General features: G+C 36.7%; 1 protein-coding gene across 3 annotated transcripts; it reads right to left on the reverse strand.

Annotated features, from left to right (window-relative positions):
- Window positions 1–885: 885 nt before the first annotated feature.
- Window positions 886–24,635, reverse strand: LOC127976458 (kinesin-like protein KIF20B). Of its 3 annotated transcripts, none has more exons than XM_052580886.1 (35): window positions 24,471–24,635; window positions 24,018–24,131; window positions 23,816–23,905; window positions 23,506–23,625; window positions 22,436–22,574; window positions 21,919–22,103; window positions 20,156–20,207; window positions 19,823–20,035; window positions 19,259–19,370; window positions 19,083–19,154; window positions 18,851–18,997; window positions 18,607–18,763; window positions 17,977–18,231; window positions 17,601–17,740; window positions 17,365–17,494; window positions 16,995–17,202; window positions 15,512–15,561; window positions 15,236–15,355; window positions 14,533–14,680; window positions 12,959–13,904; window positions 11,529–11,667; window positions 11,158–11,280; window positions 11,003–11,063; window positions 10,741–10,866; window positions 10,043–10,161; window positions 9,792–9,947; window positions 9,538–9,714; window positions 8,452–8,586; window positions 7,869–7,958; window positions 6,638–6,850; window positions 5,648–5,707; window positions 2,610–2,684; window positions 2,210–2,312; window positions 1,971–2,101; window positions 886–1,441 (listed from the first exon to the last, which is right to left on the reverse strand). In XM_052580886.1, the coding sequence occupies exons 2-35, from the start codon at window positions 24,123–24,125 to the stop codon at window positions 1,364–1,366; spliced, it is 5,178 nt and encodes a 1,725-aa protein (XP_052436846.1). In that variant the 5' UTR covers window positions 24,126–24,131; window positions 24,471–24,635; the 3' UTR covers window positions 886–1,363. The 3 variants fall into 3 exon arrangements, with proteins under 3 accessions (XP_052436846.1, XP_052436847.1, XP_052436848.1); XM_052580887.1 differs by lacking the exon at window positions 24,471–24,635 and adding an exon at window positions 24,395–24,439; XM_052580888.1 differs by lacking the exon at window positions 5,648–5,707.
- Window positions 24,636–24,646: the final 11 nt, after the last annotated feature.

Raw genomic sequence — 24,646 nt, forward strand, 5'->3', positions numbered from 1 at the left:
GGATCAAGCCGATGCTTACATACCTCCCTGACATTTTCTGCATGCAGAGGAACGAGACAAAAAGAAATTGGAACAAAATACAAAAAGACTAGACTGGACTTTGTGTCAATGCGTCAATGAAGTGACGCAATCATATGACACAGACAATGACTCAACTTGTCTCAAAAAATAAAAAAAGTGACATTACACGTACAAACAAAACGCATGATTACAGTCTGTCTCATGACCCTACATTAATTGGGATGCACATAAACATCCATGTCCATCAAACATGTCTGCGGAAATGGACTGGAAGGAAATACATATAAAGGCATGTTTTTCACACTCCATTTCTAACATTCACAATTATAAAATCAGAGGAAAATTGAACTACAAAGACCTGCACAAGCACAGCTGGGCTCCAAGTGGTTCACTTTGTATGTTTTTTTTCTTTTTTCAACTCTCCTTATTCTTCCTCGTCACACAGTTGGTTTTCACTCCTCCATTTTGTCTTTACCACATGCTCCCACACTTTCAACACTATCAAAACTGTGATTCATCATTGCAAGCAACCACCCCGTTCACATCCTGTCATTCAGTGCCAACAAAGACATAGACCTGTTCCCAGTTCTTCACCCTTCCCCTCGCTTTTTTTATGCAATCTTCGATAAGGACACAAGGCCACGCACTGCAATTGGGAAATTCAATTACCCTTCTGTTACATAAGCATTTGTTCAGTAATTAAAATGAATAGTCCTTTGGGTGTCATTTGGCATCTGGCACACAGTTTTACTGACGTGGTAATGGAGAGTCTTTATCATGTGAATGGCACACATTAATGTTTTGTGACAGGGTGATACACACAGGAACAAAAGAACGCTGACGAGTGGGAAGAAAAATTACAAATCACAATAACCCATAAACTTTTAATTTGTGCTATATTTGTGTGCGCGCATTTTTATATCTTGAAAAGTAGAAAGTGGTTAGTGGGACACAACAGATCTGTGTTTAAATACAGGGCAGCATAAGCACAATGTAAACGAATAACCGTCATTTAAATGTACAGCTTGTGTCAGAAATGTGCAGTAGTGATTTATGAATTTATATTCTAACTTGAGCAGCTAAAATGTTCATTCTTCCATACATGAGTTATGAAAACTGTCCATCATCTCAACTTGCCCTATAGTGTAAGTTCACTTGCAGGATAATATATTATGTGCTATATTTGCTAAAAAGTAAAAAGAGAATTTAACTAATACATAATAGATATTTTAAATGTGCATCAGATTAAAATTAAAATAAAAAAAATGCAGTTGATTTAAAATACAAAAAGAAAAAAAAACAAAACATAAAATACAGAATACAAAATACATTTCCCTCCAGCTTATTTCACAATTCTGGTGCGAAGACGTTTCTTGGTAAGGTTTTCACTTTCTTTCTCCTCTGGATTCCGGCCAATGATCTACAAGAAATGTCAAATGTCAACTGTCACTAAGAATGTTAAATGTCATTTTAGGATGAAGTTCATTGTACAGACTGACAGCGTAAAGTAGACTACTTTTCAAAAGTCTGGGGTCAGTAAGAGTTTTTTTTCTTTTAAAGACCAGAATCCTTTAATAAGGATTAAATTGAGTGTTTGGAAACTGCTTTGAATAAATGCTGTTCTTTTGAACTTTTATTTATCAAAGAATCCTAAAAAAGAAAAAAAGAAAAAAAAAGAAAAACCCTGTTCCACATTGATAATAAGAAGAAATGTTTCTTAAGCACCCAATCAACACATCAGAATCATGTTAACGAAGACTGGAGTAATGGCTGCTGAAAATGTAACCTTTGCAATCACAGGAATAAATAATTGTTAAATATATTACAATACAAAACACTTATTTTGAATTGTAATATTTCACATTATTGTTTTTTTTTTCAAAAAATAAATGCAGCCTTGTACAGACCACAAGATTTTGAACAAGAGTGTAAGTTAAGCAGTACAGTACCTGATGGGCTGGTATGTCCAATGGGGAGGAGATATCTGGTCTGTCATGTTTTTGTTTGTCACGTTTGGATTTGAGTTTTAGAGACCCACCATCAGGGGACTTTCTGCTCATCAATCCCATGATCCTCTTTGCTGAAACAGAGAAAGCATGTGATTGTCCGAAATAAGATGGCCAAATCTGAAAAAAGTCTAGGAATTAGCAAAAGGGTAATGATGGAAATGTTTTTTTTTCCCCCAGACCTTTACTTCCAAGGAAGGTAGGAGAGCCCTGAAGAAAGTCTCCAATCTTCTGGATGGTTTTGTCTTTTTTTCCTTTTTGGTTTGACTCCTGGGCATAAGAGGGCTGAGAGGAATGAGAACAGTGCTCATCACTCACTGCTACGATCAGGATTTACAACTCTCTCAATCACAGTCTTTTAGTGTGTGTGTGTGTGTGTGTGAGAGATGCAGTGACTCAGTGAGCCATTTTCTCTTGCTTAATTCCTCCGCTGTCTATACCTCCTTCTTCCACCTCATTTCTAACTTATTGTATCTCTTAATTAATCTAAACCTGAATTTCAGTATCAACCTGTGAGATCGATTTCCTTATGATTTTTTTTTAAATACATTTACTTGAGTATTAGAATGTGGTTATACTCACCTCTTCCTGATGAGGCGTTAGACGAGGAGTCATTCTACTCCTTGTATTCCTGACGTTCTCACTTTCCACCCCTTCCTGAGGAATGACAAAGTGCAAGAGTAAACAAATATTTCAGAAAATCAGAAGGCTAACATTAATGCTTTGGTTTCTTTTAGGCCTGTTTCTTTCTGCAAAGTGTGTGCAAAGCAACAGCTACAACAACAGGTTTGCATTGTGCTTTCATACTAACAGTCCTACTGTAGTGTAACAGACCTACATCAATATTGAAAATGTATCTAAAAGCCTATTATTTTATGTAAAAAAATTGTTATTGGAATTGAGGCATATAGAATGCAAAACAAATTGACTAGCATGAAATCTAAATGTTTGGGGTCATTTAAAAAAAAAAAAAGAAATTAATACTTTCATTCAGCAGAGAATAATTAAACTGTCAAAAAGTGACAGTAAAGACATTTATAATGTTACCAATGTTTGTAAATAAATGCTTTTCTTTCCATTACCCAGAAAAACCTCTCGCAATGTTTCACAAATGTTTTCAACATTGATAATTCAAATTAATGTTTTTTTGAGTATCTAATCAGCTTATTACAATGATTTCTGAAGATAATGTGACACAAATGACAAACAAATTGCATTTTACATGCAGCCTTTGTTAGCGTAAGATACTTCTTTATATATATAAAAAAATAAAAAAATCTAACCAATCCCCAAACTTTTGTATGGTAACAAGTCTACTTTGGACCTAAACACCAAAGTGTAGCTATAAAGTGCTTAAATTGTTTTAATTCATTCAGATTTACTGAATAAAAGGATTTGTATGCCAATTGCTGCATGTAAATAAGAGTTTAGCATGAATGCTATAACCAAGTAATAATATGGTTGCCAAAAATGAACATATGCAGTTCACACACTGCAGACAGTGAAACAGGCCTTTGTAGAATCTGAATGCTTTGCTGTGATTGGTCAGATAAGATGTGATGGATTTTATGATGATCAACTAGAAAAGGAAAAGAACAGTTACCCAGACGCAGTGGTTAACAGAAAATCTGCTTTCATTCTGACCAACAAGCAATCGTAGAATTGCTAATTATATGTTAAATGCATATGAAGAAGAAACACTGACAGCAGTACTGAGTGTCTGACTCTCTGATCTGAATCTTTAATCCGAACAAAACATAAATCGGTTTCAGGTCAGCTGAAAACAGTGCTGGTTCATTTCTTGACACTCAAGAGAGCACAAACCCCTGAGGATTAGTTGACAGATCTAGTGCAGTACATTAAATCATCATTAATAAGACAACAGAGCATCTGCCATATCCCTCTCAATCGCTCTCTCTCTATACACACACACACACACACACACACACAAACAAATAATACATGAAAAAAAAAATCAAATCTGCAGAATAAATAAATGATTCAGTCTGAAAGAGTTCTTAGTCTCTCCAGTGACTCATCATTTTCAGTTTCTTCTTGTCTCTCTCTCACCAACCTGTCTGTGTTTTCACTCTATCACTCCCTTCCTGTCGCGATCTCTCTCTCTAGACAACAAGATCACATCTGTGACATTGCATGTGACAGCCAATGCCACACTCGTAACCCCCGCCAGTCTAAACAGGGTGGACAGGGGCGGATCTCTGTCTGTCACACCTGTCACCTGCTGTTTCCAGTGTTGGGAGGTGAGATACTATGCCACTCTCTGACTTGCAAGCTCGCATTAAAGGAAGACTAATGCCCTGGCTTCCAGGAAACTGCCAAATCGTTCACCGTTCAATCGTACGCATGAGAGATCAAGAATGATGGCTTGTTCTGCAATCAGGTGCTGGTGTTTCCCTGCCATGAAATGGGAAAGTGTAATTACAATAACTCAGAGGTGTTGAGGGTGAATGGATTGCAGGATCACAATAATTTCCTCCAATTAAATGTGAAAAGTCGTGATCTTGAGGATTTGATGAGTGAATGATGAATTATGGGTGTATTTTAAATTCTACAGAGCATTATTTCCCAAAGCCTTTGTCGTTTATGCATCATGTAAAAATAAATGCCCTGGCACTGAGGGCATGGATGGCTCTTACATGAAATATCACCCTAATGGATCTGTAAAAACATATAGAAAAACCCATTCCATTTACACACCCACCTTGATAGAAAGGTTATTATTTCTTTGATGCATCAAAGGCTTGTGGGATAATGCTTATGAGCTGTATTTCCACCATCAGGAACTCTAAACAAATGGCCTGGATGAAATGGTCACCAAAACTTTATTAGGGACTTTAAAGGGTTAATAAGCCAATTTGTAGGATTTTATTTCTTTATTTTTAGACTTTAAAGTTACTTTGATCAAAGAGGCCTAGGCTAGGTCATGTTCTGCTTTTAGTAAATGAGTTTGGAAGCTAAAAAAGAGCCTTTAAAGTCAACATGAAACAGCATATGCATTTCCTTTCGTAATGGGACACATTTCAGAGTAAAAAAGAATTTTCAATTAGAATGAAATAGATTTTACCCAAAAGGAATAAACTGGATTGCAAATAAGTGGGAAATTTAGATTTAGGATAGAGCCAGTCCTAATTTCAGTTCGCAATGGATTGTGAAGGACTTCCCGTCTGAAAACTGCGTCCACCTTTTGAGGAGAGCATCATGATGTATCCCAAGGGTTAAACTCAAAACTCACATCTCTTGTTATTTAGTATTGCTGTGATTGCTGTGAAAGTTTGGTAAGAAATTAAGTAAGAAATTAAAACTTCTATTTCTTTAAGAAAGTAAAGAGTCCATTTGGGTTTCATGTTGATTTTAAGGACAAACTTTGCCATTAACTTAATTAATGGAACATTTAATTGATTTAGTGTGAAATAAAAAAAAACAGAGGGGGCCAAAAAAAAAAAAAGTAATTTCACAATTTATGGATTTATGCATCCAATATCCAGCTCAGTGGGATAACTTCAGGAAATGAAGTCATGACCCTGAGTGTCTGAGAGTCCAGACCATTAGGAGTCCTGAACGTGGAAGAGCTGTGGGAGGATTAGACAGGAAGAGGGTACCTGAGCACTGGGTTCAGAGAAAGCTTTCTTTTTCACCACGCTGCTCCTGCCTCCTTTCCTCTTCAAGCGAACAGAAGTGCCATTAAAAATAGTTTGTTGCATTCATTCAATTACAAAAGTCTCCAACAATTAGCAGCTACAAAGCATGTGGAAGCGTGACTCTGTTGCCAGGGACAACCAGCAAGAGAGCACACGATTCTTTGTCAATAAAGAGCACTTAGTGGAAAGCATTTTTTTGGTGTGCAAAATAACACCTTCACAGTGCTGCTGTTTGGAGAGAATAGCATGACCTACCCCGACTAGAGACTCTTTAAGTGCATAGCTACCTTTATAAAGCGTAAAAGATTAAAATGTTAACACCCTATGTAGTCTGCATTTATGGTAGATTTGAATTTGTGCATCCCTTTGATTAAATTTCCATAGACAGGTTTAAGAAATCTATAAACCTACTGTCACTGTGTATTCTAAAATTATTGTTATTGCTCCCAAAACAAGTGTGCACAAGTTTTTATGTTGCCTGGAGAAGAGTGTGTTAGGCCAAGGGATGCTTAACCACACACACACACACACTTATTCTCACACACAGAACTACATGCTTAATAGGACTGCTATTTTTGCACAAATAACACTGATCGTTAAGCATAAGTGAAGAAAATTAGAGCCTTGTTAATGCCTAATGAGAACAATTAAAGGGCTGCTGGCTGTGCAGATTAGGTCAGCAGCAGATGGTCTGCTGGTTTTATGAGGAATATCAATAATATTTTTTTTATTAATCAACTAAAGGGGAGGAAAAGGACTGAACACTGTGTGATTAATCTGAACTAACATTCTACTCAATTTCCCATGATTCTAAGGCTAGAAATGGAAAATATTAGACAAACAGTTCAAGCACAAGATGACTGAAGGTCATTCCAGTCACAGCACTCGATTCGAACTTGTGTGAATTGAGAACCATCTTCTAAACCCCCCTCCATTCATTTCATTTCTCACCTTCTCCATCTCTCCGCTCTTCCTCTTGCGTGTGGGTCGGGAGATTTTTACAGTAACGGCAGAGTCTTCACCCTGCCGCTTTAGAGCGAACCGATCCGGCTGCAGAGGGCTGAAGGAAATTTCCAGCTCGGGCCGTGGAAATCTGGAACGTCTGCCTGTTTCCGTGGAGATCTCTGACGAATCTAGCACCAGCGGAAAACTACCGGATGAAATCTGTGATATGAAGATAATTATTATTAATGTGATTATGATAATCAGTGGACTGAGAAATAATGTGCATATATTCATAAAGTAGATAAAAAAAAAAAAATCAGCAAATGCAACAAATCCTTCTCATAGTCAAGAGGTTCCACAACTGTAAAATACTAGAGATTAGACAGAAGCAATCCTACTGACCCCAACATTTTAAACTGTAAACATGTTGGTTCAGTATGGTTTCGGTACAGCTCGGGGGGTGGGACTACTTTTTCGTTTTTATAAAACAGTGGTATTCTGAACAAATGGCTTTTTCGGGTTGGAGCTAAACTCTGCAGTGCATTGGCCCTCCAGGGAAAGATTTAAATAACCCTGGCTTATAGGATGCATTTTGAATGTCCGGTAGTCCTCAAATAACATTAGAGTCCAGTCTCATCTAGTTAACGAAAATGCGGCATAAATTTTGTCATAATTTTGTCATCAGATTTTATTTTTAGCTCGTCAATGTCTCGTCTCCGTCACATAAAACATTTCGTTAACGAATATTTTTCGTCGTCGTCTTCATTAATGAAATTAACACTGAAACAATGTTGTATTTGTTCATATCGAACCTTAAAAAAAATGAAGAATTTCAGTACGTACCATTATGTACATGTACCATTACACTTCTAGTATATAAACATTCTTTCACATACTAATATATATAATTAATCAATTTTAAATTACTGTGGTCTAAACAAACATTAATGTAATAGGAATTAAAATGAATCAACCATGAACGATAATATATTAATACATTAATAATCATCTAAATCATTAATTCATTATACCATTAGTGTCAGCATAACAACTTTCCCTTGTGTTGTTTTCTATTGTTACTGACAGATCGTTCAAAACTAAGAGAGACGAATATGCACTCATGTGTTGAATCTACTAGTGCACAAAACTAAAATAATATAATTATAAGCAACCAACAGAAATTAATTGACATTTTTACAATTAAATGATAAATAAATAATACGCATTTCTGTTTTACCTGACTGGTGACAGATCCTCTGGCTCTGCTTGTGCGTTTAAGTGTACTGGTGTTCAGAGGCTTCATGTCAGATATTTCTGCTTCCATTGTCTAGCACAGCAATTTAGAGACAGTCAATCAACATTCCTCACGCAACATCTAATTAGAAACTCAATTTAATGAACAACACACATCACATCAGGTTGGTACAAATAAATAATAAGAACTGAATGAATGCATGTGTACAAAACAGGCAGTGTGGGGAATTCTTTGGAAATAAATAAATGGCTATTCTACCAAATATAATAGAATCTATATAAAAGCTCCATTCAGGACTAGCAGTTTCTCCTAGTATACAGAGAACTCAGCTCAGGTATATATAAAATGAGATATATATATACATTTTTTAAAAACCGTTTGAAGGACAAGGCCGCTCAGCAGTGAGTTTAGGACAAATGCCAAAAAGCTTTTTGAGAACATTCAGAGTAAAGGGATTTCAAATTATGATATTTTTCTTTTGACAGCGATTATTTGTCATATGTGGATTCTAATGAATCATCAAAGTTAACGGGTGAATGGCAGTAATAAAACATGTTTGTCAAACCTGGGTAGATGAGTTTCTGAGAAGGCTGCTATCCATGATGCTGACACGGAGCTGTTCATTTAGTTTCTGGATCTCTGTCTCCTTTGCAGCCAGCTCTGCCTGCAGTGCCTCGGTCCTGCTGTCCTCAGTGACCTCCTGAGACAGGGACAAAATGTTCATGTAGGGTAAGATTGATGAAGGAAGGAGTAGAACAACACAACAAACCACCAGGTGGTAATACAGCTATTTAATGTGCATGGTTTAAAATTAATGTATATTTGCATAAACAAGACTATTGTTGACAATAGGAATCTGCGTGTATACGTGACACATATGTCTTCTAGTCACACCGGCAACATTACTAGATCTCCATCACTATAATATATTTTTCAGCTGGACAGTGGTCCCAGTCAGCTAAAAGCAATTACTGAATTCTATGTCCTTTTTATTAGATTTACTTGGCTTCAAAGGAGCTGTATGGCTCTTTGAAGGTCTGCTAATTTGACACTAATGCAGTAAACAATTTAAGATGAAATTAACCCTTAGAATGTCTGTCAACCAATCAGAATCAAATATTCACTGCCACTGAACAATGACGACACTGGTATCACACTTTCCAAAATGCACCTGTACTCCCACTGAGTGAATTAAAAATGCTTTAATCTCAAATAATCTTACACATTTAAAAAAAATACACACTGAACAGATATATGAAAGTTGCATTATTACATTAATATTATGATAATAGTTATCAACCAAAATTGATATATCTTGTTTATTGCCTACCCCGTGCAATGATTGGTTGATGCATCTACTGGATTCAGTTAGGTTTGAATCTGATTACCTGATCATGATTTAATGGTCAAGAAACATTTCTTACTATGATCAATGGTTGCATGAATGTTGAAAATGGTTGTCCTCCTTAATATTTTTGTGGAAACAGTGATACTTTTTTTTCACGATACTTTGATAAATAGAAAGTTCAAAAGAACAGCATTTATTTGACAATTTTTAAATGGCTTTACTGTCACTTGATCATTAAAATGGTATTTTCTAGAAGGTAGTGTAGCATGAACAGAAAGAGTTTGTGACAGACACTAGACTGACCTCTGGTGTTTGGGATGTATTTCTGGACTGTAGGATCTTGATCTGTTGGTCTTTCTCTGTATTGGACATGATAAGCTTTTTCAGCTGAACCTCCAGAGCAGAGACAAGTGTGTCTCTCTCTTTTCTCCAGCTTTCCATCTCTTCCTCACGAGCAGCAAGACGTGCAGTAAGAGACTCCTAATTGACACAAATCAACAGTCATACTCTCTTTAACTAAAAATATATTTAGTGTCTGAAAACACGCTGCTATTTACCATTTCGGCCTGTTGGCGAGCATGCCGTTCTCGATCATCAGCATATCGCCTCATATCCTGGTTCCTTCTCTCCTCAGCCTCTTTAGCCTGACCAATCAGAACCAACTTATCCTCCATCCACTTCTTACGCTCTGCCTGGTGCTTTTCATTGGCCAGCTACAAACATGAACCCCGAAGAACCAAACAAAGACAGTGAACATGCATTTCTTATCCAGTTGAAAATAAAGAAAGAATACATATGGCCAACAGACCTTTAAGCTCTCCTGGGCCTGAGTGATCTGTTGTCTGGCCTGAAAAACGTCATCAGAGATTGATCTGGAATCTCTTCTGTTCTTCTGTTCAGGTTGCAATTCTCTCAACCTCATCAATTCTGGAAATAAATAGGGAGAAGTAATAAATAACACAAATATAAAGATTTGGAATTTTAAAGGTTTTAAAACAAAACAAAAAAATGTTGATTTAATAATAAGAAACACAAAATTCTGTGCTTATATTAAGTCACTAAGAAATAAATACATATGTGACTATAATAATAATAATAATAATAATAATAATAATAGTAATAATAATAATAACTCCATCTTACAGTATTTTTTAAAAATTCCCTTTAAAGAACAAGATGATATTTAAAAATCCCCTCAAATCATGCTGCAGAACAAAGTGAATAAAGCATAATGGGGAGATACCAAATATTGTTTTTTCTAATAAACTTAAACTGGTTACACACCGTATTTTGCATTATTTTTTTTCAATTTATATTATGTTAGACAGCAACACCCTGCAACACTTTCAGGAAATATATATATATATATATATATATATATATATATATATATATATATATATATATATATACACACACACACACACACATTACACACACACATTTTATTACTATTAAATGCTAAACAGTACATTAAAGTATTATGAATGCAATATTCTCTTGTACCCTGAGTGAGCTCATTTATCTGAGCCTCTCTGTTGTCCAGCTCCAGGTCCAGCTCTGCCTGTGTTTCCTCCTGTTCTGTCAGAGCCAAACGCATGTCTTCAATAACACGCTCGCGGACCTGCAAATCTACGGAAACCATCAACAAACATTAACATGCTTTACTGTTTGTTGCCACGCATTTAATTAAACACTTGACAATAAATGACACCCATTACTGCACACGCTTTTGCAGACGCAGACAATTAAACAACATACGGTCTACCTTTACATGCTTTCTGATACAGCAGCAGATTCTCATCTGACTTCGATTCAGAAGACCGTTCCTGTTTTAGACACATAGAGGAAATAAATAGATCACATGAATGGTTAGTTCACATTCTTTGTGGTTTTAGCTATTGATCGCTAGGTGGTGCTTACAGCTTTCAGCTGGTTGATGGCGCGGTCCCTGTTAGCGATCTCATTCTGGAGCTGTGCTTTAGTCTTTTCTAGATCACTGAGCTTCATTCGTAGAGATTTCTCAGATTCCCGCATGGAGGAGATCTAAGCCATAAGGAGTTTTAGCACAAGTCAACAGCAGTCAGACTCAATAGAGTATAGTTTTCCTGTGGCTCAGTGGTAGAGCATTGCGTCAGCATCACAAAAGGTTGCGAGTTCAATTTAATTCCAAGGAAACACACATACTCGTAAAAAAAAATAATTGTATAGCCTCAATGCACTGTAAGTCCCTTTGGATAAAAACGTCTGCTAAATGCATAAATGTAAATGTGTGAAACAGAGTGAGTTCTCACCTCTTTCTGGACCTGCTGAATCTGTTTCTTTGAGTCACCGAGTTTTTCCCGAAGATCAGATGAATCATCTTCCCTTCTGCGCAGATCAACAGTCAAACTGTTCAACTTACACTCACTAGTTTTAATCTCCTCCTTTAACCTGAGTGATGACAAATCACATGCACATAGAATGAATACCAAGGAAATAAAGAAACCGTAAATCTGATGCAAAAGTATTGATAAATGGTGTTTGATTAATTGGGCAGTATTTGGGCAAATTTGAGATTATCTGCAACATTAAACCATGTCTGCCTGGTTAATTAAGAGAAGTGTTTAGCTTTACCTTTTGTCAGTTCCAAATTGATCTTTTTCCAGTGATGTTTGAGTACATGGTGTATAAAATGAGTTTTCTTTTCACTTCAGCAAATATGCACTTCATTTTCAAATCCATGTTTGTCAACCACTAGCTAAAAGCCCATTATTCTGACAAAATGCACTACACACAATTTCAGTTACAGATATTTTTAATATCTTATTTAGTAAGAAGAGACAATAAAACGCCTTCCAGGCTGCTAAAATAAATCAATGTCTTTCTGTGTGGAATAATCATTAATCCAACAAAAGCAGTCATCTTGTGCAATATCTTTGAAATAAAGCAAGAAAATTCCTTTCAGTGAATAAGTAATAAAACTTTGCAAGCTGTTTGATGCTTTCATGAAAATCATTAATGCTTATAGTGAAGTTGCCAATACTCCTGTTCACACCATTAAAGTCAGTTTCAAAGACCAAAAACAAGCTTTGTTTTTCAAAGAATCAACATTAAACAGCCATTCAAGTACAAATGAATGGACTAAACACAAAATGATAATACATAGTACATTTTTCCATTTCACACACATTTTATACATTAATGTTCTAAAGTTTGGGGTTGGTTAAGATTTAAGAAGTTCCTTATGCTCATCAAGCCATTTAAAAACAGTAAAACTGCAAAATATTATTATCAATTAAAACAGTTTTCTATTTTAATATATTTGAAAATGTATTGAAATTTGTTCCTGCGATAGTTTAATTTTCACCAGCCATTACTCCAGTCGTCAGTGTCACAATGACCCTTCAGAAATCAAGGGTCAAAACCCTCAAGAAACATGTACCATTATTACTGTTGAAAACAGTTGTGCTGCTTAATGTTGTTGTGGAATCCATGCATCGAATTTTACTTGAAATAATGTCACTTTTGATCAATTTAATGTATACTTGCTGAATAAAAGTATTAATTTATTTCAACCACTGAATGATAGTGTATATAAACACATGAAAAAATAAATTATTGAATGTGTTTGACGTGTGTGACGACAATGATGCAAAAATAAACTGAACTGATTTTTGCTGGTGGTTTAATGTAACTTGTGTTTTAGGAAACTGTCATGTAATTGAGGAGGAATATAACTGACCGGTTGATCTCTTCTTGTCTCTTCTGTAGCTCTTCATCCTTCTGAGCGATGGCCTCCTCTGCCACAGCCAGCAGCTCTCTCCTCCTCTCCGCTTCCCTCCTGCGCACCTCCTGCACAGCTTGTGTCTCCTCCTCCTCCAGACACTCCTGCGCTTCCTTCAGCTTCTTCTGAAGCACTAAGAGCTGAGCCTCCTTTGATGCTAAGGCATTCTCCCTCTGTGCCAGTTCAGCTTCCTTTTCAGAGCTCTGGGTCTCCCTGTTTTTAGATTCAAGAGTGTTAGGGTTTGTCAGCCCAACCTCTCTGTCTTCAAGTCCCTCCTCTTTAGACAGTTGTGCTGTGTTTCTCTCTTTCTTCTCATTCTCAAGGCATCTGACCTTCTCTTCTAGCTCAGCTTTGATCCCACGAAGGGTTGTCACCTCAGTCTGCAGGTCAGAGTGGGCTTTTTTGAGGTCATCATAGTCAGCTAATGTGTTTCTGGAGGTTTCTGCTTCCCGGTGCAGTAGTGTAATTTCCTGTTCAAGAGTCAAGATGTGTTTGTTCTTCTCTCCAAGTTCGTGGTCTTGCTTAGCCATTAGTGACTTGGCAGCAGCCAGTTCTAGAGAAGAAACTTTTAAATGATCTGTAGTGTTGCTATAATTGGACACAGCTTCTACCTTCAAGTTGCTGCAATCCACTGCCGTTACCAATGATTTAGTTTCCAAGGATGTCTGATGCACCTTCTCTAGCAGAATTTGTTCCTGTGAAACTCTTTCTTCCAGTTTAGACTTCAGATCCTGAATGTAAATCTTTAAAGTGTGGCACTCCTGCTCTAGATCTGTGATCTGCTTGTCTTTTTGTTTGGATTCAGCAAGGCAACACTCCAGCTGACCTTTGACCTCAAGATGGGCGGAGTCTTGACATCCATTATCTGGAACATCATCTTGATCTTTTGAGTCCCCCAGAGGACCTATAAAGAATGGAGAACTTCAGAAACATGTAACAGATATATATAGATTTTATATATTGATAATCTGTCGGTGCGACATGCAATAACACAGTATTTATGAGTGTTTGTTTGATATCAATTGATTTAATTAAAAAATTGCTTCAACATTTAAATTAGTTCAGTACAACCAGGCAAATTTCAAATGTATTTCAATTTGATTTCATTCTGAAGATGAAAGAGGGGCATTTAACTTTTGGATCACTAAGCCTGAAAGCCTCCTATTCATACTCGTGAAGCACCTTGTGTGTGGTGGCTGCTTTAATACTTTAATCAAGCATCCTTTTTTATTCTTTTATAGCTTATAGTTGGTTTAATTGTGTGCAGTGTTCTCCATGTGTAAAATAAATACACTTCTTTATTCAGTTGAGCTCATAAAAACAGTACACTTCACAGAAGTACTTTGAGATACAGGTGGTATGCACAGTGGCAACTTTTTTTTAAAAACATATTTAAAACGATCACTTCTTCATGTTTGAGAGCCTTTTTCGACCATGAAGGTATCGTCGTCCTTTGACCCGATTCTCTCGGCCAGCTCCTCTGGTTGTGACAAAAGCTGGGAGCTTTTCAGCACCTGGGGCGGAGTCTGTACCTTTCTTGAGAGGGGGCTGTCCATCAAGCTCCTCCCTTTCCTGACGCCGCTTTCTGGTTTCAGTCCGGGTGTCAGGCTGTTGCACTGAGCAGGTACAATCGCATTTAAACTGGATGATCTCCTTTTTGATGAAGTCAATTTGATTCCTCTGGAAATCCAAACAAAAGAACAAAAAGGGTCAAGGTTCACCCAAAAGATAATTCTGTCATGTTATTTGTTTTGTGTAAAAAATAATTTAATTTGAACACAGATCTTTTCTACACAAGAGTTTATAGTGACAATGAGCAAGCTCCAAATAGATTAAAAAAGGATTACAATGACAGGCAAATTATTATTTTCCATAACCAGTTAAAATACTGTTACACTATTGTTCATTTTTTTTCATTCATAAATTAACTGACTGTTATACATTTATAATTTCTATCCAACAAAGACTGCATCAAAGTCCACAAAAAAATATTAAGCAGCACACCTGTGCAGAAATGTTTCTTTAGTACCGAATCAGTGTATTGGAATGATTTCTGAAGAATCACGTGAAACTAAAGACAAAAATGATTATATAGTAATATTTTACAAGATTACTGTTTTACTGATTATTTGATCAAATAAATGCAGCCTTAAACATAAAAAAAACAACAATCTAACAGAGACCATCCAATTATTATGCATATTTGAAATCAAATCTCTCTCTGTTCACACTCACATCCTGAGCTGTGTTTTCTACATGTTGGTCAAGAGCTGTCTGGAGTTTGGAAACCATCTCGTCCTTTTGTCTGCACATTTCACTCAGCTCCCATTCCCTTTGCTTGTGGCTCTCCAGAGCCTATAGTCAAAAGAATAAGCCACAACTTCAACTACATTTTTAGTTTCTGAAGAAAACAAAAAACAAAAGTGGAGCTTGCCTATGCAGAAATGCTGTAAGTCTGGTCCTCATACTGTGTGTTAAAATAGCAGAAGCCTTTTACAGTGGCTGTTTTACCTTCTTCACCTCCTCCAGTTCATGTGACAGTCTGCTCTGGGTTTCCAGCTCTGTGAGGGAGTATGGGGCTTGGTGTTAGATAAAGCAATTAGGCAGCCTGGTAAGGTGGAGTGTGAGCACTAAGTATATGTGGTTATAGTCCTAATGCAAAAGGATAGGTCTCTCATAATACGGGGTTCCCACATTTTCTGGCCAATGAATTTCCATGACTTTTGCATGGAAATGTTTTGGTCTCACAAAAAGCATTTTCTTTTGCTAAAGAAATAGACCTGCCAACTTTGGAGTTTTTTTTTTTTTTTTGAGAACCATTAGTGTGGTGGCCGGGGTGGGTGTAGTGGGGTTAAACAGTGTACTGTTTTCTACCGTTTAATTTTTGCTATTTTTAATGCTTATATATAAATAAAAAAACTCCAATAAATTAACTAAAATAAATGACCTTTTAAGACTGGGGGGGCGGGGGGTATATAAAATTAACAAAGGGAGAGGGGATGCACAAAACTTTTATGTGCTATTGAATATTTGTGAAACTTGACCACAAAACCAGTTTTAAGTCACTTGGTATATTTTTAGAAATTGCCAAAAAAAAAAAAAAACAGTGCATGGGTCAAAATAATAGATTATTCTTTTATGCCAAGAATCATTAGGGATATTAATTAATTAATTCCTTACATTTATATAGCACTTTTCTATGCTCTCAAAGCACTTTACATTGTGAGGGGGTATCTCCTCATCCACCACCAGTGTGCAGCATCCACCTGGATGATGTGATGGTGCGCCAGAACGCCCACCACACACCAGCTTACTGGTGGAGAGGAGACAGCGTGATGAAGCCAATCAGCGGATATGGGGATTGTTGGGAGCCCATGATGGTCAGAGGCCAATGGGCGAATTTAGCCAGGATGCTGAGGTCACACCTCTGCTCTTTTCGAAAGACATCCCGGGATTTTTAATGACCACAGAGTGTCAGGACCTCGGTTTAACATCTCATCCGATGGACGGTGCTTGTTGACAGTATAAAGTCCCCATAACTACACTGGAGCGCTAGGACCCACACAGATCACAGGGTGAGCACCCCCTGCGGGCCTCACTAGCACCTCTTTCAAACTAGTTCAGGAGCTCAGGAGGTCTACCACCCAGGTGCTGCCCAGACTCAACCCTGCTTAGCTTCAGTGGACAACGGGTCTTGGGTCTTCGATTAATAATATGCATTTCTTATAACTTCATTTGGACAACTTTAAAGGCAATTTTCTCAGTATTCTAATTTTATTTTGCACCCATAGATTCCAGATTTTCAAATAGTTGTATCTTGACCAAATATTGTCATATCATAAACCATACATCAATGGAAAGCTTATCTACTCAGCTTTCAGATGATGTATAAATCTCTATTTAAAAAAAAAAAAAAAAAATTGACCCTTATGACTGGTTTTGTGGTCCAAGCTCACATTTGTTGTGGGTCTGCTAATCTGCTACTGTTTCTCACCCTCTGTCTTGAGTGACAGCTTATTCTGAGTTTCACGGAGCAGTTCTGAAAGATCTGTGACCTTTTTCTCAAGGTCTAGCAGTGTCACGGAGACTTCAGGATCAGAGGTCACCAAGCAGGACTGGGCAGTCTGGGCATCCTGTTTGATTCCAGCCAGGTTACTGCTCATAGAGTCAAGAATGCTGTCTAGAAAGACATTATTTTCTTCCTACACACACACACACACACACACACACACACAACAATTGAGCATTAACAAAAAAAAAAAAAAGCACATAAGATCACCCTTTAAAGAACATGTTTAGTAAAATTATTTAGAAAGTATAGTTCAACCTGAATGTCTGCTCTGAAAATTAGAGTATATCTGTACCTCTGATTTGGTCGCAGCCAAATTCATGCTGTCGTCCTCCACAGCTGTCTTTCCCACCAGGTTTTTAAGAATCTCCAGTCTCCTTTCACAGCGTTCCTCAATCAGTTCCCTCTCTCTAGATATGCGCTCACTAAAATAGAAAAACAAAAAGAAAAGCAGTCTGGGTCATCATATAGCATGACCTGTAATTTGCTTAAATTACACATAATTAAGTACCGGGGCCTGTGATCTCTGACCTGTAATCTTCATGCATCTGCGAAATCAGCTCAGAGAATTCTTTTGTAACTTCATCTCGAACACGTGCCTCGAGAGCTAAGTGTTCAGCTTTCTCCTTCCTCAACTGCTGCTGAATCTCCTCTATAAACTGCAGCTGGGCCTTTACATACAAACACAAAACAGCCATGCTGACGCAGAAACCTCAGTGTTATGCAAACAAAAACATGCAGTAACGATATAAAAATATTAACACACATCAATATATGTGTGTCCTAAGTGGATGAAAAACCAGTAAAACAGCTAAAATGTGTGTTGTCTGACACTTAAAGCTTTGGATAAGGACAAAAATTTAAATTACTATAGATGTGACTTCTGGTGTAAGGTGCCAGATCTCACCTCATAAACCCCTCTATCGAGCAGCACAGTCTCTTTCCCCTCTTCCTCAGCATCCAGAATGGTGTCCTCCATTTCACTGTCCTCTTCATCCTCCTCAGTGTCAGAATCTTCCTGGACATCATCAAGGCTGGGATCCCATCGCACCAGCGAGCTGCGCCGCATTTCTCGTCGATCAACGTTGTTGATAATGAAGGAAACCTCTCTGGCACTCCTTTTCACCACCACTGGAACGCTCTTAGTGGTGAGAACCACCACCTGAAAAACACAGAACTTTCCATAACACAGCTTAAAAAAAAAAAAAAACATTTTGCATTTCTCTTCCCACATACCCACAAAATTACCACTACAGTTGAGCATTAACAAAAACACATAAGAGCACCTTTTAAAGAAAGTGTTTAGTAAAGTATTTAGAATATATAGTACAACCTGAATATCTGCTAATCAAGTTTTGGTGGAATAGATTTTCAAATCAAGGGACAGAAATCACTCCGCTTTCATTAAAAATATCTCAGGTAACATTAAATATTTAAAGACGAATGGCATGAGGTTGAGTAATTGATGACAATTTTCATTATTGAGTGATCTTACCCTTTTAGGAGTGAGACATAGACTTATAAGGAGGTTACACACCTTTTGAGCTACAGCAGAGAACTTAAGCACGTTGAGCGTCTCATCATACATGGAGGCACACTGGTTAATGTTTACAATCATACAGGCTTTGCTCCGGCCGGTAAAGTATCCCTGCAGATAGTGAGTGAGTTTACTCTCTCTAAATGGAACGTGCTGTCTGAAAGGACAAAATAAGGGTTTAGAGGACAAAGTAAAAAAAAATAAACAGAAAAATTAATAGAAAAGAAAAAAAGATATTGTATACCTTGCCTGCTGGTTATTTCTGAGTGCATTGATGCATTTTCCCAGACTGAGTAGAGAGGTGTTGATGTTTCCTGCCTCTTTCAGCCGTTCACCTATATTTTGTGTTTTAGCACATCGCTCTGATCCGGCCAGATCACACAGCGCCAGCCTTGAACCAGAGAACATACTTTTACAAACCATTCTGAAACACAACACAACCTGTAGAGAGCTCATATAAGGATACACAGACTCACTCGCTAACTGACTCCACTCTGGGTATTCCTACATCTTCCACCTTCAAGATCCGGATGGAGAAAATACTGTGGCTAAAAATCAGGCAAAGATGACAAGTAAGAATAATATATTCATACAACACCCACGGTGTTAAAATGGATAAGCAGCATGAAGTTATAGAATTTATATAGTGTACCTCCGGCTGGAGAGCAGGTTGAGTTTAGTGCTGGAGATGCTCTGGTTCCTTTTGCCCAGTTTCATCACTTTTAAGGCTTCATCAGCACTGCTCACCTGCACCCATCTCAGATCTAGAAAACAAAAACTTATGAGCAAAAGACAGTCTGATTCAGCACCTTATATTAACTGATGGAATCGCTCTTAACACATGGAAATGCTCTCATTGCTACATTTTTACTTGTTGCTGTAGCACCAGCACCTGGCCAGTTTTAGCTACTACACATTAGCCCAAAAAATAAAAAAAAAGACAGAAGTCACTTTAATATTTACAAATTAAATACATGCTCTTCTGAATTATTTAATGAAGAAACACTGCAGTGTAATCTAATTCTTCCAGCCCAAATGGCATATGGTTCTAGCAACACCAAGGTCATGGGTTTGGTTCTCAGCGAATGCCTGAACTGATCAAATATATAACTTGAAGTCACTTTAGATAAAATAATCTGTTATCAGGTTCATGAACACATTGTAACAGTTTAATAACAGAATAAATAGTAAGTTACAGGAACAGATGATCACTTACCTTTGATGAATGAGTTTCCTTTGACATCCTGACAAAGACGGAGGTTTGTTCTCCTTGAAGCACTGTTTGAATGCTGTTCTAGCAAGTCGTGGATGTTCTCATTGTAGATCTCACAAAATGAGACCCAAATAGAAAACTTGGTGTGTATATCCAGATCCACAGCTAAGCTCCTCTCATTCACTGCAGAGCTTATATCACTTAGAGTGGAACCATCTAAGAGGCAACCAGAAAGTTATGGGTCAGCTAGACAATTTATAAGCAGACTGCCAAGCAAAAGGTGTAACAAATTCATTAAAAAAAAAAAAAATAAATAAAAAAAATAAATCTCTTTACCTTCAAGATCAGACTTTGAGCTATGGCAAGATGTACTCTTCTGTGCATCAGTCTAAAGAGAAGACAAAAAGTAAAGATTGAGTCATATGAAGCACCCCTGAAAACAGAAGTTTTTCAAATCATGACATACACTGATTACAAAAATTGTATATATTTGTACCGTAATTAGATTAAATTACATTCTCCCTAACTCTTCTTTTTCATCTTTTAAATGGTTCTTTCTAAAATAGCCTACTGCTTATATACATTCAGAAAGTCGTAGTTTTGTTCTGGTGGCAACACTGCCTTTGACCACTGGATTTACAAAAATCACTTCAGGTTTAAGAAGAGTTTCAACATTGCATCAACTGCTGATAAAGACATTTTTTTTTATTTGAATGATCATTCTATTGGTTAACCATGTATTACTTTGGAAGACATTTGTCTTTCAAACACATTAAAATGCACAAATTAACCATTCATTTTTTTTTGTTATCTGATCCTCTTTCACCCATTAAATTTTTATTTGAAGTACCCCTGAGATTTTAAAATAAATATTTTAAATAATAAAGTAGCACATTTGCATGTCAATGGTTCTCTCATGTTGGTTCATGTAGGTAAGCAAATATTTCATTGTTTTAAGTGTTTAATTTTGATTAGTAAAAAATAAATAAATAAAACATTTTTATGATTTAATAAATTATTAGCTTTTTTTTCTTTAAAAATAGCAGAAATCACTATATCTATGTTATATATATATTTTAGTTGTGTACTTACATTATGTGAACAGAAGCAAAGACGAGACTAAGAAGAATATTTATACCTCAATCAATAACTTCGTTATGGATCATGATTATGCTTTGCCTGCACGTTCTGTGAAGCACAAACGTACGGGTGGAATAAATGACCCGAGAAGGTTTTGGGACAAGATAAGAAACAAGACACGGGTAAATATTGGAGCTGCATTTCCAAAATACAGTTTCGTGACAAGCTGAGACTACAGAGAGATGCCGAACTCGCTTGCATTCTGATAAACAGGTATGCATCCATTCAGCTAACTGTATCTATCCGTATATTTTGTGAAACGATGATGTCTTGTGTAAAACGCAGATGGACTAGCTCTCATGTATAGTATAATGCAAATCTACATTTGTTCTATATCTAGCTGGATAAAGTAGCTTCAAATGCAGTTCACGTAATTATTAACGAAAGGCGACCGTGTTTTTTTTTTTTTTTTTTTACATATTTTACTACTAGCTAGATGGAATATTGATTTGATAGGGGTCTCATAATTAATATATCTCTCCGTTCGAAAAGACGTGATTGTCAAAAAAACTAGGTTAGAATGAGTGAGGAATGATAGGGAGCGACAGAGCACGTGTTCCAATGAATAACAACTCCCATGAGCCTACGCTCTTTCCCGACATCATCAAAGTACGTCTTATGTTATTATTTTGATTGAGTGACCCCTGGTAGCCAAGAATCCCATACTGTACGTTTAAACTCATAAACCCCCTGCAGTTCCTTCACAAACCCAGTTTGGAAAACCTTGATGTAATATAATATATGGTACATATTATCCTATTTAAATCAAATGTAAAAAAAAAAAAAAGAAAAGAAAAAAAAGATAGGTCAAAAAGTAATCAAAAAGTGGTCTTATTATATTACCTTAAATGTGTAATATAATGGATTATGTTACTAACTTCAATTTTGTCATGTTATTTGGAATCCATGACGGACCACAATTTGTAAAATTAATAAACCCAGCTCTGGACCTACAGTACCTCTTTAAAAAGCTTTAGCAGGTTGCGTTTGCCAGCTGCTTCCTCAATTTGCTGATCTTTGGTGAGCCGGATGAAATCCCGGCACCTCTGTGGTTTTAGGCACATCTGGGTGAAGATGCGACCATCCAGACTACTGAAGATCATGTTGAGGGAACGAGGCAAGATGCCTGGATCAGTATCCGAACCTAATACATCAAAACACCATCAGGATATAATTCTTGAATGAGTATTTACAAAAAAGCCAGTCACTGTTAAAGTCGCCACAGTATGGATTTTCAAGCTTTGTATTTTGTAAATACATCTTAATTATGAATTTACTTACCTTGAAACATAAAATCTTTTTGCTTCGGAAACAACTTTTGCTTCTTGCTCAAATTAAAATGCATTTTGGTCTTTTGGAGTACCGTATTAACACATTGACTTTTAAGCTCTATTGACAACATTTGTGGCATTATGTCAATTACAGCAGAAAATAATCCAGTCCATCAATACAATAAGAAAAACCAAATATCCAAACCTAAAAAAGTGAAGGTCTTCCCTGCATTGGTGATACCGTATGTAAAGACCAGAGAGTTCTGTCCCTCTAGCACATCCCTCACAAGACCCTTCACTGTGCCATCAAACATCTCCTTCTGGGTAGTGTCTGGACCATAAACCTAAAAATACCACAATGTTAATATCACTTTGTGAATAATCTTTCATACAAAACCAAGATATGTGCATGTAGGCCTGTCACAATAATCAATATATCGACTTACCGTGCAATATATGTACATGATATGGATGTCAATAATTTTTGGTGATGCAATATATCGCCAATTATTATATTTACATTACACATTTTACTAATTCATTTTACATTTATTAATTAATATCACTATGTTTTGTACATTCCACTTGCGCCTATGTCTTTTGCATCTTCTTGTACACAACATGGTATAGTCATGAGGTGCTAATTCAAAAAAAAAAAAAAAAAAAAAAATTAATCTGCGGATATGATCTTGTTTAGGGACCTGTGCCTTTGTGCATATGGACATCTGACTGCTGAGTAGTGATTGTGTTTTTCAGCAATAGTGTGCACCCTTAATTTAAAGAGAAAAGAAGGACAGGGTAAAACAATGTTCTTTGTGCATTTTTCTTTTTTCTACTTGTTACTTTGGGCTTTTTGTTAGAAATTTTTCATTTACTATTTATTTAGGTTTTTAAAGGTATCTAGTATTTTGATACTTAAATTCCATGATCTAATATTCTTAAAAATGTAAAATCTTGCAGTCATTTGGAAGTATTTAGGCCTTCTTGCATTATTATGCTGTTACATTATGATTATATATTTAGTGGCATAAAATGGTCTTTAAAATGACTGTATTATCGCTTATCGCAATTATTTCTGGGGCAATATATCGCAAAGCAAAAAGTTGTTATCGTGACAGGGCTGTGTGCATGACTCAAGACAGAGCACAACATTTGACCTCAAACAGTATTTCCAAAGACAAATTTGAAGATTCTTCAGAATGATTAGATAGGAAAAATTACTGGCTCACGTAATCAGTCACAATCTATTTGGTTTGTGCTGATGGGTCTGCTTGCCTGAGAGAACTGGAAACGTTGGGCTGTAACTGGCACTGATTTATCACTGAGCCTGGCAGAAAGAGATGATCGTGGAGCTTTGAGAAGCACAGTCTCTGGAGGCTGAATGGCCACACAGTCCTTCAAAAACACAGAGAGATGGCACACACTTATTTTATTTAGAGACAATATTTGAAGCTGATTTTCATGGGCATTTTCCCTTTAAAATATTTTTTCCTGACCCTATACAAAGAAGTTCTACATGAGAGTCTGTATTTTAGGGTGCTTCAATGTGTGCAGAATCCCTGAACTATTAATTCATTCTTTTTACCTGTGATTCTCCATTCTCAATCTCAGATGATGAAAATGGTCTTATCCTAAGATACACCTTCAGGTGTTCCTTCTCCAGGTCAGACGGGTCCTTCAAAGAGAAACATCAGGGCCCAAAACATTTCTGTTGATTATTTCATTGATCACAATGTTAAAATCACACTTTTTCCTGTAGCATTCTTCATGGTCCGCTGTCATCTTACCTGGAAATCTGAACAATCACTGAAATCTGAGGACAGATTTCTTCTTAAATCTTCCACGGCTATCGTTTCTAGTCTTGCCGTATCATCCTTTAGCCCTGACTCCATCATACTGCTCTAAAAAATAAATAAATAAAAACAAATGAGAAGACACTAACCCGAAGACATAAAAAAGCTGGATGAAATAACAGCCTCTGATTTACCGAGAATAACTATAACAACCCTTTAATCACATCTGATGGTAATAATACAGGTCCTATATATTTGAGCATTTTGTCAATAGTATAATCCTGTGTTCGTTTGAAATGACAATTACGTTACACAATTTTACATGATTCATAAGTCGATCTGACACACAAATAAATGACATTAACACCCACCCGAACTGACAAACATACAAACAAGAACAGGACAGTAAAACATGCTCATTAAAACTAGTAAATTTGGTTGACTTACAGGGCTGTGAGTGGATAATGTGTATTATATTGGTTTAAACTCCGCGGCTGTGTTTATTCGTGCCGCCCCGTCATCCAAACCGTCGCTTATATTTCAAATTCCACCAATCGACAGCAACCGCAAAGACTGCTGGGAGCGCATGACGTGCCATATGCGCAGAAGGTGAACTGCGCATT

The sequence above is a fragment of the Carassius gibelio genome, chromosome B17 (genome assembly GCF_023724105.1).
Source record: "Carassius gibelio isolate Cgi1373 ecotype wild population from Czech Republic chromosome B17, carGib1.2-hapl.c, whole genome shotgun sequence".
Taxonomy (NCBI): domain Eukaryota; kingdom Metazoa; phylum Chordata; class Actinopteri; order Cypriniformes; family Cyprinidae; genus Carassius; species Carassius gibelio.